The 16,508-nt window shown below is 37.2% G+C and overlaps 1 protein-coding gene across 1 annotated transcript; it reads right to left on the reverse strand.

The window, feature by feature from the left end:
* Positions 1-12,936: 12,936 nt before the first annotated feature.
* Positions 12,937-14,067, reverse strand: LOC110893182. Its single transcript, XM_022140301.1, has one exon. The coding sequence runs from the start codon at positions 14,065-14,067 to the stop codon at positions 12,937-12,939; it is 1,131 nt and encodes a 376-aa protein (XP_021995993.1).
* Between the last annotated feature and the right edge of the window lie 2,441 nt (positions 14,068-16,508).

Here is a 16,508-nt window from a genome sequence, read left to right on the forward strand (position 1 = left end):
GGTTAAGTATATAGAGGGATGGGGGTTATGTATATGGAGGGATAGGGGTTAAGTATATGGATAGTCATATAATAAATAGGTAATAATTCATAACACTCCCCCTTGGCTATCCATGTGACAAAATAATATATTATTCTTATAATACGCTTGGTGATGCTGCCTCGTTAAAAACCTTGCTAGGAAAACCTAGTGGGATAAAACCATAGCTAAGGGAAAAAGAGTGCAGCGCGTATTATTCTCCCCCTGATGATTTAAGCTCCTTGAGTCGACGCATCCCGATCCCATGAACCAGTTTCTTGAATGTAGAGGTCGGAAGTGCTTTTGTAAACAAGTCTGCCAAATTGTCGCTAGAACGAACTTGTTGGACAGTGATATCTCCATTCTTTTGCAAATCATGTGTGAAAAAAAACTTTGGTAAAATGTGCTTCGTTCTGTCACCTTTGATGTATCCTTCCTTAAGTTGAGCAATGCATGCTGCGTTGTCTTCATGTAAAATTGTCGGTCCCTCATCTCTCGTAGAAATACCACAAGACCCACGAATGTGTTGTATTATACTTCTTAACCAAACACATTCTCGACTAGCTTCATGAATCGCCAATATTTCTGCATGGTTAGATCATGTGGCTGTGATGGTTTGCTTTACAGAGCGCCATGAAATAGCAGTGCCTCCACTTGTGAATAAATATCCAGTTTGAGATCGTCCAGTGTGAGGATCAGACAAATACCCTGCATCTGCAAAACCAACCAAACTTGTTGTCGATTGGTTAGTAAAATACAACCCCCTATCTTTTGTACCTTGAAGGTATCGAAGTATTTGTTTTACCCCATTCCAATGCCTCTTCGTAGGGCATGAACTATATCTTGCCAATAAATTTACAGAAAATGATATATCTGGTCGTGTATGACTAGCAAGAAACATTAGTGCACCAATTGCACTTAAATATGGTACTTCTGGACCAAGAATTTCCTTTCCATCATTCGGAGGTCGGAATGGGTCTTTCTCGACATCAAGAGATCTTACAACCATTGGGGTACTCAATGGATGTGATTTTTCCATATAAAACCTTGTAAGTAACTTTTCTATGTAGTTTTGTTGATGTACAAGGATTCCACCCTTGAGGTGTTTGATTTGTAACCCAAGACAAAATTTTGTCTTTCCAAGGTCTTTCATTTCAAATTCTCTTTTCAAGCATTCAACCGCCTTTTGGAGTTCACTTGGCGTTCCAATTATATTCAAGTCATCAACGTATACAGCAATTATAACATATTCAGATTCTGACCTTTTTATGAAGATACACGGGCATATTGAATCATTTTTGTAACCTTCTTTCAACAAATACTCACTAAGGCGATTATACCACATACGCCCAGATTGTTTTAGCCCATATAATGATTTGTTTAATTTAATTGAAAGATGTTCTCGAGAACTAGACGTACATGAGTTTGGTAATTTGAATCCTTCAGGGAGTTTCATGTAAATATCAGTATCAAGTGAGCCATAAAGGTAGGCTGTCACAACATCCATTAGGCGCAGATCAATCCCTTCTTGTATTACCAGACTAACAAGATAACGAAAAGTTGTCGCATCCATCACCGGAGAATATGTCTCCTCATGATCAATCCCAGGTCTTTGCGAAAATCCTTGTGCTACTAATCGTGCCTTGTATTGTACGATTTCATTTTTCTCATTTCGTTTTCGCACAAAGACCCACTTATATCCGACAGGCTTTACACCTTTAGGTATAGGGACTACTTGTCCAAAAACTTCTCGTTTATTGAGGGAATCTAATTCTGCCTTAATTGCGTCTTTCCAATTTGGCCAATCATTTCTTTGTTTACATTCCTCAACAGATTTTGGTTCGTGATCCTCATTATTTTCCATTACTTCTAGCGCTATGTTATATGAAAAACTATCATCGACGTCGATTTCATTTCGGTTCAATACCTTTCTAGACATGATATAATTTATTGAGATCTCTTCGTTTTCAGGTACCTGAGGTTCTTCTGGAACCACCATGTCTAGTGTCTCTTCAGGAGACTCTTTTCTTGGCATTATCATTACCTCGACTGGACCATCTCCATTATTTGCTCCTTTTTTCTTTCGAGGATTTTTATCTTTAGAACCGATTGGTCTACCACGTTTGAGACGTGCATTAGACTCATTTCCAACATGTGCTTGTCCTTCTGGGACACTTATTTTTACTGGAGCATTAGCAGCTGGTATGTGTGACTTAGTCACTCTCTTTAGGTCAGTGAATGCGTCTGGTACTTGATTTGCTAATGTTTGTAAATGAATTATTCTTTGAACTTCTTGTTCACACTCTTTAGTTCGAGGATCAAGATGAGATAGTGATAATTCATTCCAAATTATATTATTATCTTTCAGCTGCTTTTCATCTCCCCCTAATGTTGGGAATGTTGTTTCAACAAAATGACAATCACCAAATCGAGCTGTAAATAAATCACCTGTTGATGGCTCTAAATACTTAATGATCGATGGTGATTCATACCCAACATATATTCCTAACCTCCTTTGAGGTCCCATCTTTGTTCGTTGTGGTGGAGCGATAGGAACATATACGGCACAACCAAAAATCCTTAGATGGGAAATATCTGGTTCCTGACCAAAAACCAACTTTAATGGGGAGGAAGTGTGATAACTCGTTGGCCTGATGCGAATTAGTGTTGCTGCATGTAAAATTGCATGCCCCCAAGCAGATGCTGGTAGTTTTGATTTCATAATCATTGGTCTTGCAACCATTTGAAGTCGCTTGATAAGCGATTCAGCAAGTCCATTTTGCGTATGTACATGAGGTACTGGATGCTCTACACTTATACCAATAGACATGCAGTAATCATTGAAGGTTTGGGATGTAAATTCCCCAGCATTGTCCAACCGAATTTTCTTTATGGGATAATCAGGAAAATGTGCTCTTAACCTTATTAATTGAGCAAGTAGTCGTGCAAATGCCATATTACGACTTGATAGTAAACTCACATGTGACCATCTAGTTGATGCATCAATTAAGACCATAAAGTATCTAAATGGTCCACTGGGGGGGTGTATAGGTCCACATATATCCCCATGTATTCTTTCTAAAAAACTCAAGGATTCTGTCCCTACCTTAACTGGTGATGGGCGAGTGATTAACTTCCCTTGTGAGCATGCAACACATGTAATATCCTTAGATTGAAGAATCTTTTGGTTCTTCAAAGAATGACCACATGAATTTTCTATAATTTTTCGCATCATTATTGATCCGGGATGGCCTAACCGGTCATGCCAAATGATAAAATTTTCTCGATCCATAAACTTTTGGTTTATGATTGCATTTGATTCAACTGCACCAATTTTGGTACAATACAAACCAGAGGCAAATGCGTGTAACTTCTCTAATATGTGTTTTTTCCCGAAATAATATTTGTTATTTGAAGGTACTCATCATGTCCTTCACATGTAGTCTCAAGATGATATCCATTTAGACGTATATCTTTAAAGCTTATCAGATTTCTTTAAGACAGTGGGGAAAATAAGGCATTGTTAATTTTGAGCAAAGTTCCACTTTGTAGAACTACATATGCTTCTCCAAAGCCTTCAATTAACTTTGTTTTACCAGATATAGTACCAACGCTTGCCTTTTTCATTGTTAAACTAGAGAAATAATCCTTTTTCGTTAGGATTGTATGTGTAGTAGCACTGTCTATTAGACATACATCTTCACCATTAATATGAAGTTTAGTTGAATTCTCCATATGCTTCAAAACAAAATAAAGCTTCATAAATAAAAGTATAATATGGTTCAAACATAACAATTTCATAAAGTGCCCCAAAAACAAAACATAACAAAATCCCAAACAAAATGTCTTAATAAAACATCAAGAAAATAACATAATTTTAAATATAATCATTCATGCATAGTGTCACGGCCCCCGACCCGGTTTGACCCGTTTCAGGAGCCGCGTGACAGGAATCCCGTGGTATTTAATTTAGGCGACAGCGGAAGTCTTTTTAAAACAGGATCTTTTAATAATTTAAACTGCTCGTTTCATAACTTAGGGATAAATTCCCGAAATTTACAATAATGTGATTTCTCAGGGAAATCTTTATTTTCAAAACATGTTCATTTATTTATTTACATTGAGCCACTTTTCTAAGCTGGGAGTGCTCCACGGCACTTTTCTTTGCTCATACCAGATCACCTGAAACATGTTTGGAAAAGGTTTTGTCAGCGGGGAAATACTGAGTGAATCATTCAGTTTACTGAAAACGACACATTTGTTATAATCTACAGTATTAAGGGGAATTACAATGTTTCTGATATCAAACCAACTACCCACAGTATCTGTCACTCGACCATCCATTGGCTAGCCCATTTGTCCAATGGTGTCTATGACTGTGGTCAGATCACCCCTTGGCCACCCGTTTGTCCAAGTGTGACGGGAAATAAGTAATGTATACAAAACCCCACATACCGGCTGTAATTTGGTGATTACAAAGACTTAATCCCTGTAATTATAACTTTGGAAAATAATTTAGAGTTTTATAAAACAGTTGATAAAAAGAGAATGACTCACATTGCAGATTTACGAGCAGAGTATAAGCTTTACTGATAATCCTTCTAACCTAATTTAAATAACAATGCACACACAAACGGGATTAGTAACTTATTTAGCAGTTACGTCAATTCACGAGATTAAACCCTCACAACTATTATCAAGTGCGATACTTAACAATTCAATGGATTCACAACGAATGACAGAGCATAGTCCGAATTCGAACAGCACTCAAACATTCAAGTTGAAATCACAATGAATAACAAAGTACAAGCTCAATTTGAGCAGCATTCGGACAATCGTTGGATAGTTATAATCGATTGGACATTGAATCGTAATAGCGATCGAGTTATTACCCTGATTGCGGTAGCACCTTGTGATCGTGTGTGTGTTGTGAACTGAATTCAGAATATCTCGACGTACACAGTCGGTATAAACGTCGTTTCAACTTCAACAGTTAAGTGCCAAGGTCGGCTATTTATAGTAATTTTTGGGTCTCCCTTACGGACCGTATGCCGGACCCCTTACGGTCCGTAAGCTAAGCAGTCTAATTCATAGGCTGCCTAGACTCGGGACTAGCCTTGGTGACTCAAAGAATTAACCAATCAGAGCATAGCAACGTTTTAATTTAGATAATTATCAGCTAGGGTTTGCCCCCCTTGAGTTTTAGGGGCCCTGATCCTGATTCCGATCATTCTGAAAATTTTAGGGCTAGTGCAGAATTACTTGGGTGTCCCAATTAGGGTTTTCTTATTAACTAATTATTGTCCTAATTATTGATTTTAGTGACAGTTGTTACATCCTCCCCACCTTGAGAAAAATCTCGTCCTCGAGATTTACTGAAATAGATGAGGGTACTTTCGCTTTATTTCTGATTCCAGTTCATAGGTATATTCTGGTCCTCTATTGGATTCCCATTTGACTTTTACTAGCACTAGTCGTTTGTTTTTGAGAAACTTGATCTTCCGGTCTTCTATTTGTAAGGGTTTCTCTACGAATTTCAGCTTTTCATTTACCTCTATATCTTGAAGAGGTACTACCAGGGATTCGTCTGATAAACATTTCTTGAGATTGGATACATGAAACACATCATGTACTCCTGCTAATTCTTCTGGTAGTTGTAAACGTTAAGTTACTGGTCCTATTCGTTGGATCACTGGGAATGGTCCGACATATCTGGGACTCAGTTTTCCTTTCTTACCGAATCGTACTACTCCTTTCCAAGGAGATACTTTCAAAAGTACTTTGTCTCCGACTTGAAATTCTAATGGCTTACGGCGATTGTCTGCATAGCTCTTCTGACGATCTTTAGCTGTCTTCAATCTTTCCTTGATTTGAGTTATTTTGTCTGTAGTCTCTTGTACAATCTCTGGACCTGATAACTGACTTTCTCCTATTTCTGCCCAGCAAACGGGAGTTTTGCACTTGCGTCCATACAGTGCTTCGAATGGAGCAGCTTCGATGCTCGAATGATAACAATTGTTATAGGAGAATTCAATTAATGGTAAATGGCTATCCCAATTACCACCAAAGTCAATTACACATGCTCGGAGCATGTCTTCCAGGGTTTGTATCGTCCTTTCACTTTGTCCGTCCGTTTGAGGATGATATGCAGTACTCAAATTAAGTCGAGTTCCCATTGCTTCTTGGAAACTTGTCCAGAAACGGGAAGTGAAACGACTATCTCTATCCGATACAATGGAGAGTGGGACTCCATGTAAGGATACTACTTCATCTACGTACAACTTGGCTAACCTTTCCATGCTAAAGGTTTCCTTCATTGGTAGAAAATGAGCTGATTTGGTTAATCGATCCACAATTACCCAAATAACATCATTGCCTTTTCTGGTTTTGGGTAATTTAGTAACAAAATCCATTGTTATGAGTTCCCATTTCCATACAGGCATTTCTAACTGTTGTAGTAGTCCTGAAGGTTTCTGATGTTCGGCTTTAACTTGTGAACAGGTTAGACACTTAGATACGTATTCAGCTATATCCTTTTTCATTCCTATCCACCAAAAATTATTTCTTAAATCTTGGTACATCTTATTATTTCCTGGATGTATAGTATACCTAGATTTATGAGATTCTTCTAAAATTTTATTTCTTAATTCTCCTTGCTTAGGTACCCAAATTCGTTTCTTGTGGAATCTCCAAATTCCATCTTTTCCTTGTTCTAATTCCTTTAGGTAACCTTTCATTCCTTCGCATCGTCCTTGATTGCCGTTTCCTGAATTTTCTTCAATTGTTCCATTAAATCTAATTGTAGATTTAATCTAAGAGCACGGACTCGCTTTTGCTTTTCATGATACTTACGACTTAAGGCGTCTGCGACTACGTTTGCCTTTCCTTCGTGATATTGAATCTCAGAGTCGTAATCACTTAGGATTTCCATCCACCTTCTTTGCCTCATGTTTAACTCTTTTTGCCCAAATATATACCTTAAACTCTTATGGTCCGTATAGATAGTAAACTTACTTCCATACAGATAATGTCTCCAAATTTTAAGAGCGAAAATTATGGCTCCTAACTCTAGGTCATGAGTTGTGTAATTTTCTTCGTGCTTTTTCAATTGCCTAGAGGCATACGCAATTACCTTTTTGCGTTGCATCAACACACATCCATATCCTAATTTTGAAGCATCACAGTATACTTCAAAATCCTCGGTTCCTTTGGGTAAAGCTAAAATTGGAGCATTTGTCAATTTGTGCTTTAGAATCCTAAAAGCTTCCTCTTGTCTAGATCCCCATTCAAACTTAACGGCTTTACAGGTTAGCTTAGTTAAAGGTACAGCTATCTTAGAGAAATCTTTAATGAATCGTCTATAATATCCAGCTAATCCTAGAAAACTTCTAACTTCCATAGCCGTTCGTGGAGCTTTCCAATTTGTGATTGCTTCTATTTTAGCAGGATCTACGTGAATTCCTTCGTGATTCACCATATGACCTAAAAATTGCACTTCTTGTAGCCAGAATTCGCACTTCGAGAATTTGGCATAAAGCTTTTCCTTTCTTAACAAAGTTAAGAGTGCATGTAAGTGCTCACAATGTTCCTCCTGACTTTTGGAATAAATGAGTATATCGTCAATAAACACGATTACAAATTTATCCAAGTATGGTTTACAGATCCTATTCATCATGTCCATAAATGCAGCTGGAGCATTTGTTAATCCAAAGGGCATGACTGTAAACTCATAATGACCATACCTAGTTCTGAAAGCAGTTTTAGGTATGTCCTCCTCTTGTACTTTCAATTGGTGATATCCAGATCTTAAATCTATCTTAGAGAAATACCTAGCTCCTTGCAATTGATCAAAAAGATCATCAATCCTAGGTAATGGGTATCGGTTCTTAATTGTAACTTTATTTAATTCCCTATAATCGATACACATTCTCATTGATCCATCTTTCTTTTTCACAAACAACACTGGTGCACCCCAAGGGGATGAACTAGGTTGTATGAATCCTTTGCTTTGTAATTCATCTAATTGCTTTTTCAATTCTAGCATTTCAGTAGGTGCTAATCGATAAGGTGTCTTAGCTATTGGTGTAGTACCTGGAATTAAATGAATTCTAAACTCTACTTCCCTATCAGGTGGTAATCCAGGTAATTCTTCTGGAAAAACATCTGGGTATTCTGAAACTATAAGGATGTCCTGGAGTTCCTTACTTTTAGTGTTAATGATTACAGAAATCATATACACCATTTCTTGTTTCCTTGAATAACTAGCTAATTTCATTACTGAAATGAATTTCAGTGGCTTTCGAGGTCTATCTCCTGTAATTAGAATTACTTCTCCTGTGGGGGTACGGATTTCTACGGAATTCTTATCACACAGGATTCGAGCATGGTTGGTGACTAACCAATCCATTCCTAATACTACATCAAATCCGGCTAAATTCATGGGTAATAGGTTTGCAGAAAAATTATGACCTAACAATTCTATCTTTCCTTTTTGCAAAACTTTGTCTATGTTGACAGAATTTCCATCTGCCATTTCGACTGTATAAATCTGCCTAAGGTGAGTTAGAGGTAAGTTAAGAGCTTGACAGAATGCAGTATTAATGAAACTTTGGTTTGCACCAGAATCAAATAATACTTTTGCATAGACGTTATGCACTAAGAACGTACCCGCTATCACGTCTGGAATGAGTTCGGCTTCTTGAGTGGTCAGCTGGAATGCTCGTGCATTTTTCTTAGTAGTTTCTTCAGTCGTTTTAGCTCTACTATCTGCTGGTTTAGCTAACTTAGGACATTCAGATTGGAAGTGTCCCTTTTCTCTGCAGTTATAACAGATTCTTGTTTTCCTTCTACAGTCTTCTTCCCGATGTCCTTTCGCCTTGCAAAAGTTGCAAATTACATTGCATTGTCCATAGTGTTTCTTCTTGCAATTTCTGCAGAAAGGAGGTGACGAGTATTGCCCGGTTCCCCTTTTCTTGAAATTGTTACCCACACGAAAACCTTGGGTAATCTTCTGAGCCAATTCCTTCTTGCGATCTTCTTCTCTGGTGCAGACTAGTTCATCGGTTAAGGTATTAGCTAATTCCACATCATCGTCAATCGTGCGTGGTCTCGCAGCTTTAACGATGTTACGGATTTCTCCAATTAATCCCCAAATATAACGGGAAATGAGTACCGGTTCAGGCGAAGCCAGGGAAGGTACCACTCTCGCATATTCGAAGAATGTCGAAGTATATCCTCGACAGTCTACACCTAACATACGATGACTCAGGAACTTGTTTGCCATTTGTTCCTTCTCGTATTCGGGACAGAATTTTCTTTCGACAAGACTCTTAAATTCTTCCCAATTCATCGCATAGGCCATCCTTCTTCCTTTTGCTTGTAGCACCGTGTTCCACCATTCTAACGCCCCTTCTGTGAACAAGTTTGATGCATATATCACTTGATCTTCCTCAGCACATTTACTTATTGCAATTACTGCTTCGGTTTTCTCTAACCAACGCAGTGTTGCAGTTGCCCCTTCATTACCTGCAAATTCTGCGGGTTTACAGGCAAGAAATTCTTTGTAAGTGCAACCAGGCGTTGCAGCTTTCATTCCCTTAGGGAGTGGGGCCTGTTGCGGATCATGATCGTCATGACTGTCGCCTCCATTTATGCTGTTACTGCCGTTATCTTCCGGAGTACGTTTACTAGGAATTAATTGTGGGCTGGCAGGTTTCTGAACAGCAGCCACAATTTCTGGAATAGCATTGGCTATCCCTTAAGCAATAAAGTGCTCAATATCTTGTCTAGTTATATATTGATCTTCCTGATTTTGCTCAGACTGATTTACTTCATTAACTGGTTCTCTATTAGCGTTTTTCATCTGCTAATTAGTATTAATAAGAATTATTAGTGTCTAATTATTGATAACAAAATCATAGATAAATACACAGATCATTATAACATGCAAGCATAGCCAAAATTGTCGATGCCTCGACTTCTGTTTTGTTTTATATATTATACCTGCTTCAATACACACCCTTTTATCTTACAGTGTTTTATTGCCCATTTTACAGAATCAGTTTTACTATATTAGTTATAATACAAACAAACTTCTCCAAACCCCTCCTATCTTTTGGTTCGCTGGCAGTTTCAGTAATGACGCTCCCTCTCGTCGTACTTCCAAGAAATCTGCTCCCCCATTTCCCGGATCCTATTCCCGGTGCCTATCAGTTCTTCACCAAACTGACGTAGTTCAGCTAAATTTTCATAGCTCATTGGCGGATTAGGGATAGGTTCTGGATCAAATTATGGGAGAAAACTATAGGGACTATTGACTATATTTTGGAATTGCCAGTCATTGGTCCACCATTCCTCCATTTGGCCTAATGGTCGGGTGTGAACTAGTGGGTCTGGAATAGCTGGTCCTAGGTTTATTGGGAATTGGGCTGTAGCAGGATAAGAGAAGAGATTATCGTTGATAGGCTCTAGTACATCACAATTATCCAGTAGGCGGTCTATTTCGTCCTGGAATGTGATTTCCTCAGACTGTTTAGAGCTTTCTCCGATCTCTATTCCTTTTTGCTTTAGGTCTATCCTTATTTCTGCTGGATTGGAACTTTCTCCGGTTTCTATTTCTTTTCTCTTGCTCACACTCACAGGATTTTCTATTTTAGGGAGTCTCCTAGGTTTCCTTCGGCGCACCTTTCGCCACCCTATATATCTTCTCTTCTTTTTAGGTTTTGTTTTTTCCAGCGGTGGAGCTTGGAATTCTAGCGGTTCCTCTATGTCAGCAATGTAACCAGTGAAGTTGTGGGAGACTTCAATTAGCACAGGATAGAGGTTGAGGTTCTGAAATGCTTCCGACATCTCATTCATGTTGTACGTCATATATGCAAAATGCACAAAATGCTGAGTTAAAACTTTGGAACAAAGCTTAACAAATAAACATTTTTATTGCACACCAATTTGTACAACATAACAGCAAACAGAAGACATTCAGATCTATTTATTTGTTTACTGGGAAATACTTATTTCTAGATTTAGAGTTTAAAGATTTGCATTTTCTGCTACAGTAGCGAGCAGATACAGATTTGCCCATTTTTCATCTAAGTTATTTTCCCCTGGTGGATTACTGTTAATTTCCTGAATTTCCGGGTTAAACCTCACTCTCTTGGTTTGGGGTTTCTTTTTCTCTTGACCCTTCTTAATAATCAAATTTCTTTTCTCCGGTGTAAGTGGGTTTTCATAATATGCCTTACGGACAAAGATTCCTTCCTCTAACTTGACGGGAGATTTGGAGGAAGAGGTTCCCTGTTCTTTAGGTGTATTATCTAATTTGCGGTAGATAGCAGAAATCTTTTGTTTACCCATACTGTAATTTTAACAATTAGTCAGTTAATGCACACATATTCACAGAATGACAATTTAAGTTTTCCTATGTACTTAAATTAAAATAGTGAGCTTAATCAGTAAGCTTAAAACAGTGGCTCTGATACCACCTTTTCCTGTCACGGCCCCCGACCCGGTTTGACCCGTTTCAGGAGCCACGGGACAGGAATCCCATGGTATTTAATTTAGGCGACAACGGAAGTCTTTTTAAAACAGGATCTTTTAATAATTTAAACTGCTTGTTTCATAACTTAGGGATAAATTCCCGAAATTTACAATAATATGATTTCTCAGGGAAATCTTTATTTTCAAAACATGTTCATTTATTTATTTACATTGAGCCACTTTTCTAAGCTGGGAGTGCTCCATGGCACTTTTCTTTGCTCATACCAGATCACCTGAAACATGTTTGAAAAAAGGTTTTGTCAGCGGGGAAATACTGAGTGAATCATTCAGTTTACTGAAAACGACACATTTGTTATAATCTACAGTATTAAGGGGAATTACAATGTTTCTGATATCAAACCAACTACCCACAGTATCTGTCACTCGACCATCCATTGGCTAGCCCATTTGTCCAATGGTGTCTGTGACAGTGGTCAGATCACCCCTTGGCCACCCGTTTGTCCAAGTGTGACGGGAAATAAGTAATGTATACAAAACCCCACATACCGGCTGTAATTTGGTGATTACAAAGACTTAATCCCTGTAATTATAACTTTGCAAAATAATTTGGAGTTTTGTAAAACAGTTGATAAAAAGAGAATGACTCACATTGCAGATTTACGAGCAGAGTATAAGCTTTACTGATTAGCCTTCTAACCTAATTTAAATAACAATGCACACACAAACGGGATTAGTAACTTATTCAGCAGTTACGTCAATTCACGAGATTAAACCCTCACAACTATTATCAAGTGCGATACTTAACAATTCAATGGATTCACAACGAATGACAGAGCATAGTCCGAATTCGAACAGCACTCAAACATTCAAGTTGAAATCACAATGAATAACAAAGTACAAGCTCAATTTGAGCAGCACTCGGACAATCGTTGGATAGTTATAATCGATCGGACGTTGAATCGTAATAGCGATCGAGTTATTACCCTGATTGCGGCAGCACCTCGTGATCGTGTGTGTGTTGTGAACTGAATTCAGAATATCTCGACGTACACAGTAGGTATAAACGTCGTTTCAACTTCAACAGTTAATTGCCAAGGTCGGCTATTTATAGTAATTTTTGGGTCTCCCTTACGGACCGTATGCCGGACCCCTTACGGTCCGTAAGCTAAGCAGTCTAATTCATAGGCTGCCTAGACTCGGGACTAGCCTTGGTGACTCAAAGAATTAACCAATCAGAGCATAGCAACGTTTTAATTTAGATAATTATCAGCTAGGGTTTGCCCCCCTTGAGTTTTAGGGGCCCTGATCCTGATTCCGATCATTCTGAAAATTTTAGGGCTAGTGCAGAATTACTTGGGTGTCCCAATTAGGGTTTTCTTATTAACTAATTATTGTCCTAATTATTGATTTTAGTGACAGTTGTTACACATAGGGAAAATTGCAAGCATCCAACTGGTTTGTATCAGCCAAGATATCACCAGAATCCAAATTAGCTTGTTCGATAAGGAAATCATCATAATCTAGATTAGTTGCATTAGTATGGTCCTTTTCACCACTTGGGACATCAACATTTCCATCTTCATATGTGAAATTTGTCTCTATTCCTTTTTGTTTGTCTTTTATAGATTGTTGGTAAAGCTCTACTAAGTGTCTGGCTGTACGACATGTACCAGCCAAGTGGTTGTTACCACCACATCGATAGCATGCATTAGATGAGGTTCCACTTTTCTTTTTACCTCTTTCATCATTGGATTTCTTTTCATTATCATGCAACTTCTGATGGGTTCTTTTGTTTTTGAATTGAACACCATGATAATTCCCCTTACCATATGCACGTCCACGACCACGTCCATGACCACGACCACGACCACGACCACGACTACCATGACCACGCCCACGTTGATAGCCACGACCACGTCCGTGACTTCCACTTTGGTCATTATATGTTGCCACATTCACTTCTGGGAATGGGATTGTACCAACTGGACGAGTTTCATGGTTTTTCATTAGTAGCTCATTATTTTGCTCAGCCACAAGCAAACATGATATTAAGTCACTGTATTTGGTGAAGCCCCTTTCACGATATTGTTGTTGCAAGACAATGTTTGAGGCGTGAAAGGTGGAGAATGTTTTTTCCAACATCTCCTTATCAGTAATATTTTCTCCACATAGAATCAACTGTGACGTGATTCTAAACATTGCTGAGTTATACTCACTTATAGACTTAAAGTCTTGCAACCTTAAATTAATCCATTCATAACGAGCTCTTGGTAATATTACTGTTTTCTGATGGTCATACCTTTCTTTTAAATTGGTCCATAGGACGAGTGGATCTTTGATAGTGAGATATTCATTTTTCAATGACTCATGAATATGGTGGCGTAAGAAAATCATTGCCTTTGCCTTATCTTGGGTACTCGTTTTATTTCCTTCTTTAATTGTTTCCCCAAGGTTATTGGCATTTAGATGGATTTCAGCATCCAAAGTCCATGACAAATAATTTTTCCCAGTGATGTCTAAAGCCATAAACTCAAGCTTTGCAAGATTCGACATGATTATCTATATTAAAGAAATATGCACGGATTAATGTATGTTATTCAAAATTATAATCCAATTAAATAATATTTGGGATAACAATTATTGACTACAAAGAAAAACAAGGTTAACAAAATAGTTATGTGTTAAGACGTTTAGAGATTACACATTAAATTCTAAATTTTGTTTACAAAGATTAATACACAGTATTTCTTCTCATATATCAAGGGTAATGTGTTAGTTAATCATGTACACACCCGAAATGTATATACACCAAATAAACATAAACTAAATATGATATTTAATATTATATTATAACGTGTAATATTGTTAACAAATACTTAAAACATATGAAGGAATATAAATTTTATAGAATATGGGTAGTAAATCGATTTGAATCAATTAAATATTTTAAATGAATCAAAGCTACAATAATTTAATAAGAGTACTGATGTGCATAATGATTTTTTTTCTAATGATTACTAGATGGAAGGTCTTTCGTTAGATTATAAAAAAAAGTGTCTAATGGATTACCCTAACTTGCTTAACAATATGAGGCGCCAAGGTAATTGTTATAGTTATTTTGCCAATTGTCTTCGAAAAAGTGACGTATCATTTCATACAAGTTTGTTCTCTCATATTAGATTGCTATTTATATAAATTGTAACTACTCTTTCGAACTTGTGTCTCCCAATAATAACTAATGCAAAAGATAACTTTTAAAACTTAATTAAACCTTAAGAAGAATAAGAAGAGATACCATTTGATTATTTGTATATAAATTGTAACTACTCTTTCCCCTTTTTTTTCTTTTTTTTTTAACCTTATTTCAATTTTATTATTATATTAAAATTGACCATTCTATCATATCACACAATTCTATCTAACAAAAACTAATAAAAAAAATAACAGAAAATAAAATAACTTTTTTTTAGGGCTAAATGCATGATAAGCAAAGGACAACAAATGGTTATTTTAAAATTAATTGCCGAGTTGAAAATTTTAACATGGTCTAAGCAAAATTTGAAAGTAAATAGTAAAAATAATTAATTATGTAAATAGCTTTAAGGAGAAAGATACTCTTCAATTTTATTAAACCACAAGAAAGAATTCATGTAATTTACCTTTATTACTATTGTTTTTTTTTTTTAAAGAATTACACCAAAAATCCTATTGTTGTTATTATCACTACTACTATTATTATCCTTAATAAACGAATGAATGTTGATTCTAGAAATAAAAAATAAAAATAAACTTTTTTTTTACCTTACGATGGATAGTATGTACAAGTCTCTAACACAACCCAAAATAGTATGAATTATAATATGGATCATGTATAAAGAAATAATGAATAATGATAAAATGGTTAGAAAATATATTATACCTTACGATGGTGTGATCCAAAGCTATGGCACTTGTGATAATACGATCCAACTCTAAAAACAAGTCGTGCTGATAACGTGTTTGAAACAACTAGCCTATTAACATTATAGAGATAAGAAGAGAAATTGGGGGAATGGATATTTTATTGATATCTCAAGTGATTCACATGTGCCTCTATTTATAGGCTTTACAAGTTGGGGTTAAGTATATAGAGGGATGGGGGTTATGTATATGGAGGGATAGGGGTTAAGTATATGGATAGTCATATAATAAATAGGTAATAATTCATAACATAATTTTCTTAAATTCACTTAAAATTATCAGAAAAATTATCTGAATCTTATCTATTTGCTGTTACAGATGGTCAATGGGTCTCGTCAATGTCGAGTCCTCAAGTCTCGGTTGACGGTCAATGGTTCTCGTCAACGTTGTAAAAGCTTCATTTCATTATCCTACAAAAGAAAACACCGTTAGCCTCGCCACGTAGGACCCCCGGGGGGGGGATCCGTGACCAAGCTCCGGCGTGATAATAAGTAAACTTGTCGGAGACAGGAGAAGCTTGTTCCGACGAGTACGTGATCGTCGGAGTATTCCCCTTGGTGTGAATTCGGGATAATGTGTGTTAAATGTGGTCCGAGTATGTCGGAATAAATGAAGTGTTTGTGTATTTAATGAGAAAGGGTCTTCTGTGCATACCTCAACCGTGTATCTCACCTTCCTTATATAAAGAAAGTTGCTTATCTCTCTTGGACATGTTACCGGGATCATCTAGCGGCTTTTTGGAGGCTTTGGGAGACTCAGACACGTGTCTGAGCCCCAACGGATGGATTACGGGCTTCCTTAATGAGACCAGCTGCCTTGTTCTCCTATTTCGGTGACTGCACTTTCTCTCTCCGTCATGCATTAAATGAGAGTAGAAACCTTGGATCCTCACACTTTTCCCGCCTCCTCTTTTGGTTCCCTTTTAAGAGAAAAGATTTGACTTGGGCCCACGAGTCGGACCAAATTACGAAAGCCTAAGACGGGTTCACTGGACCACCAGTGGGCCTTGTCGTCAAGTCATCTCTAGTCCTTGG

This window comes from Helianthus annuus, chromosome 12, assembly GCF_002127325.2.
Source record: "Helianthus annuus cultivar XRQ/B chromosome 12, HanXRQr2.0-SUNRISE, whole genome shotgun sequence".
In the NCBI taxonomy this organism is placed as follows: domain Eukaryota; kingdom Viridiplantae; phylum Streptophyta; class Magnoliopsida; order Asterales; family Asteraceae; genus Helianthus; species Helianthus annuus.

What these genes read in the sequence shown, in the direction of transcription:
- LOC110893182 (XM_022140301.1), bottom strand. Translation starts at nt 14,067, where the DNA reads ATGTCGAATCTTGCAAAGCTTGAGTTTATGGCTTTAGACATCACTGGG.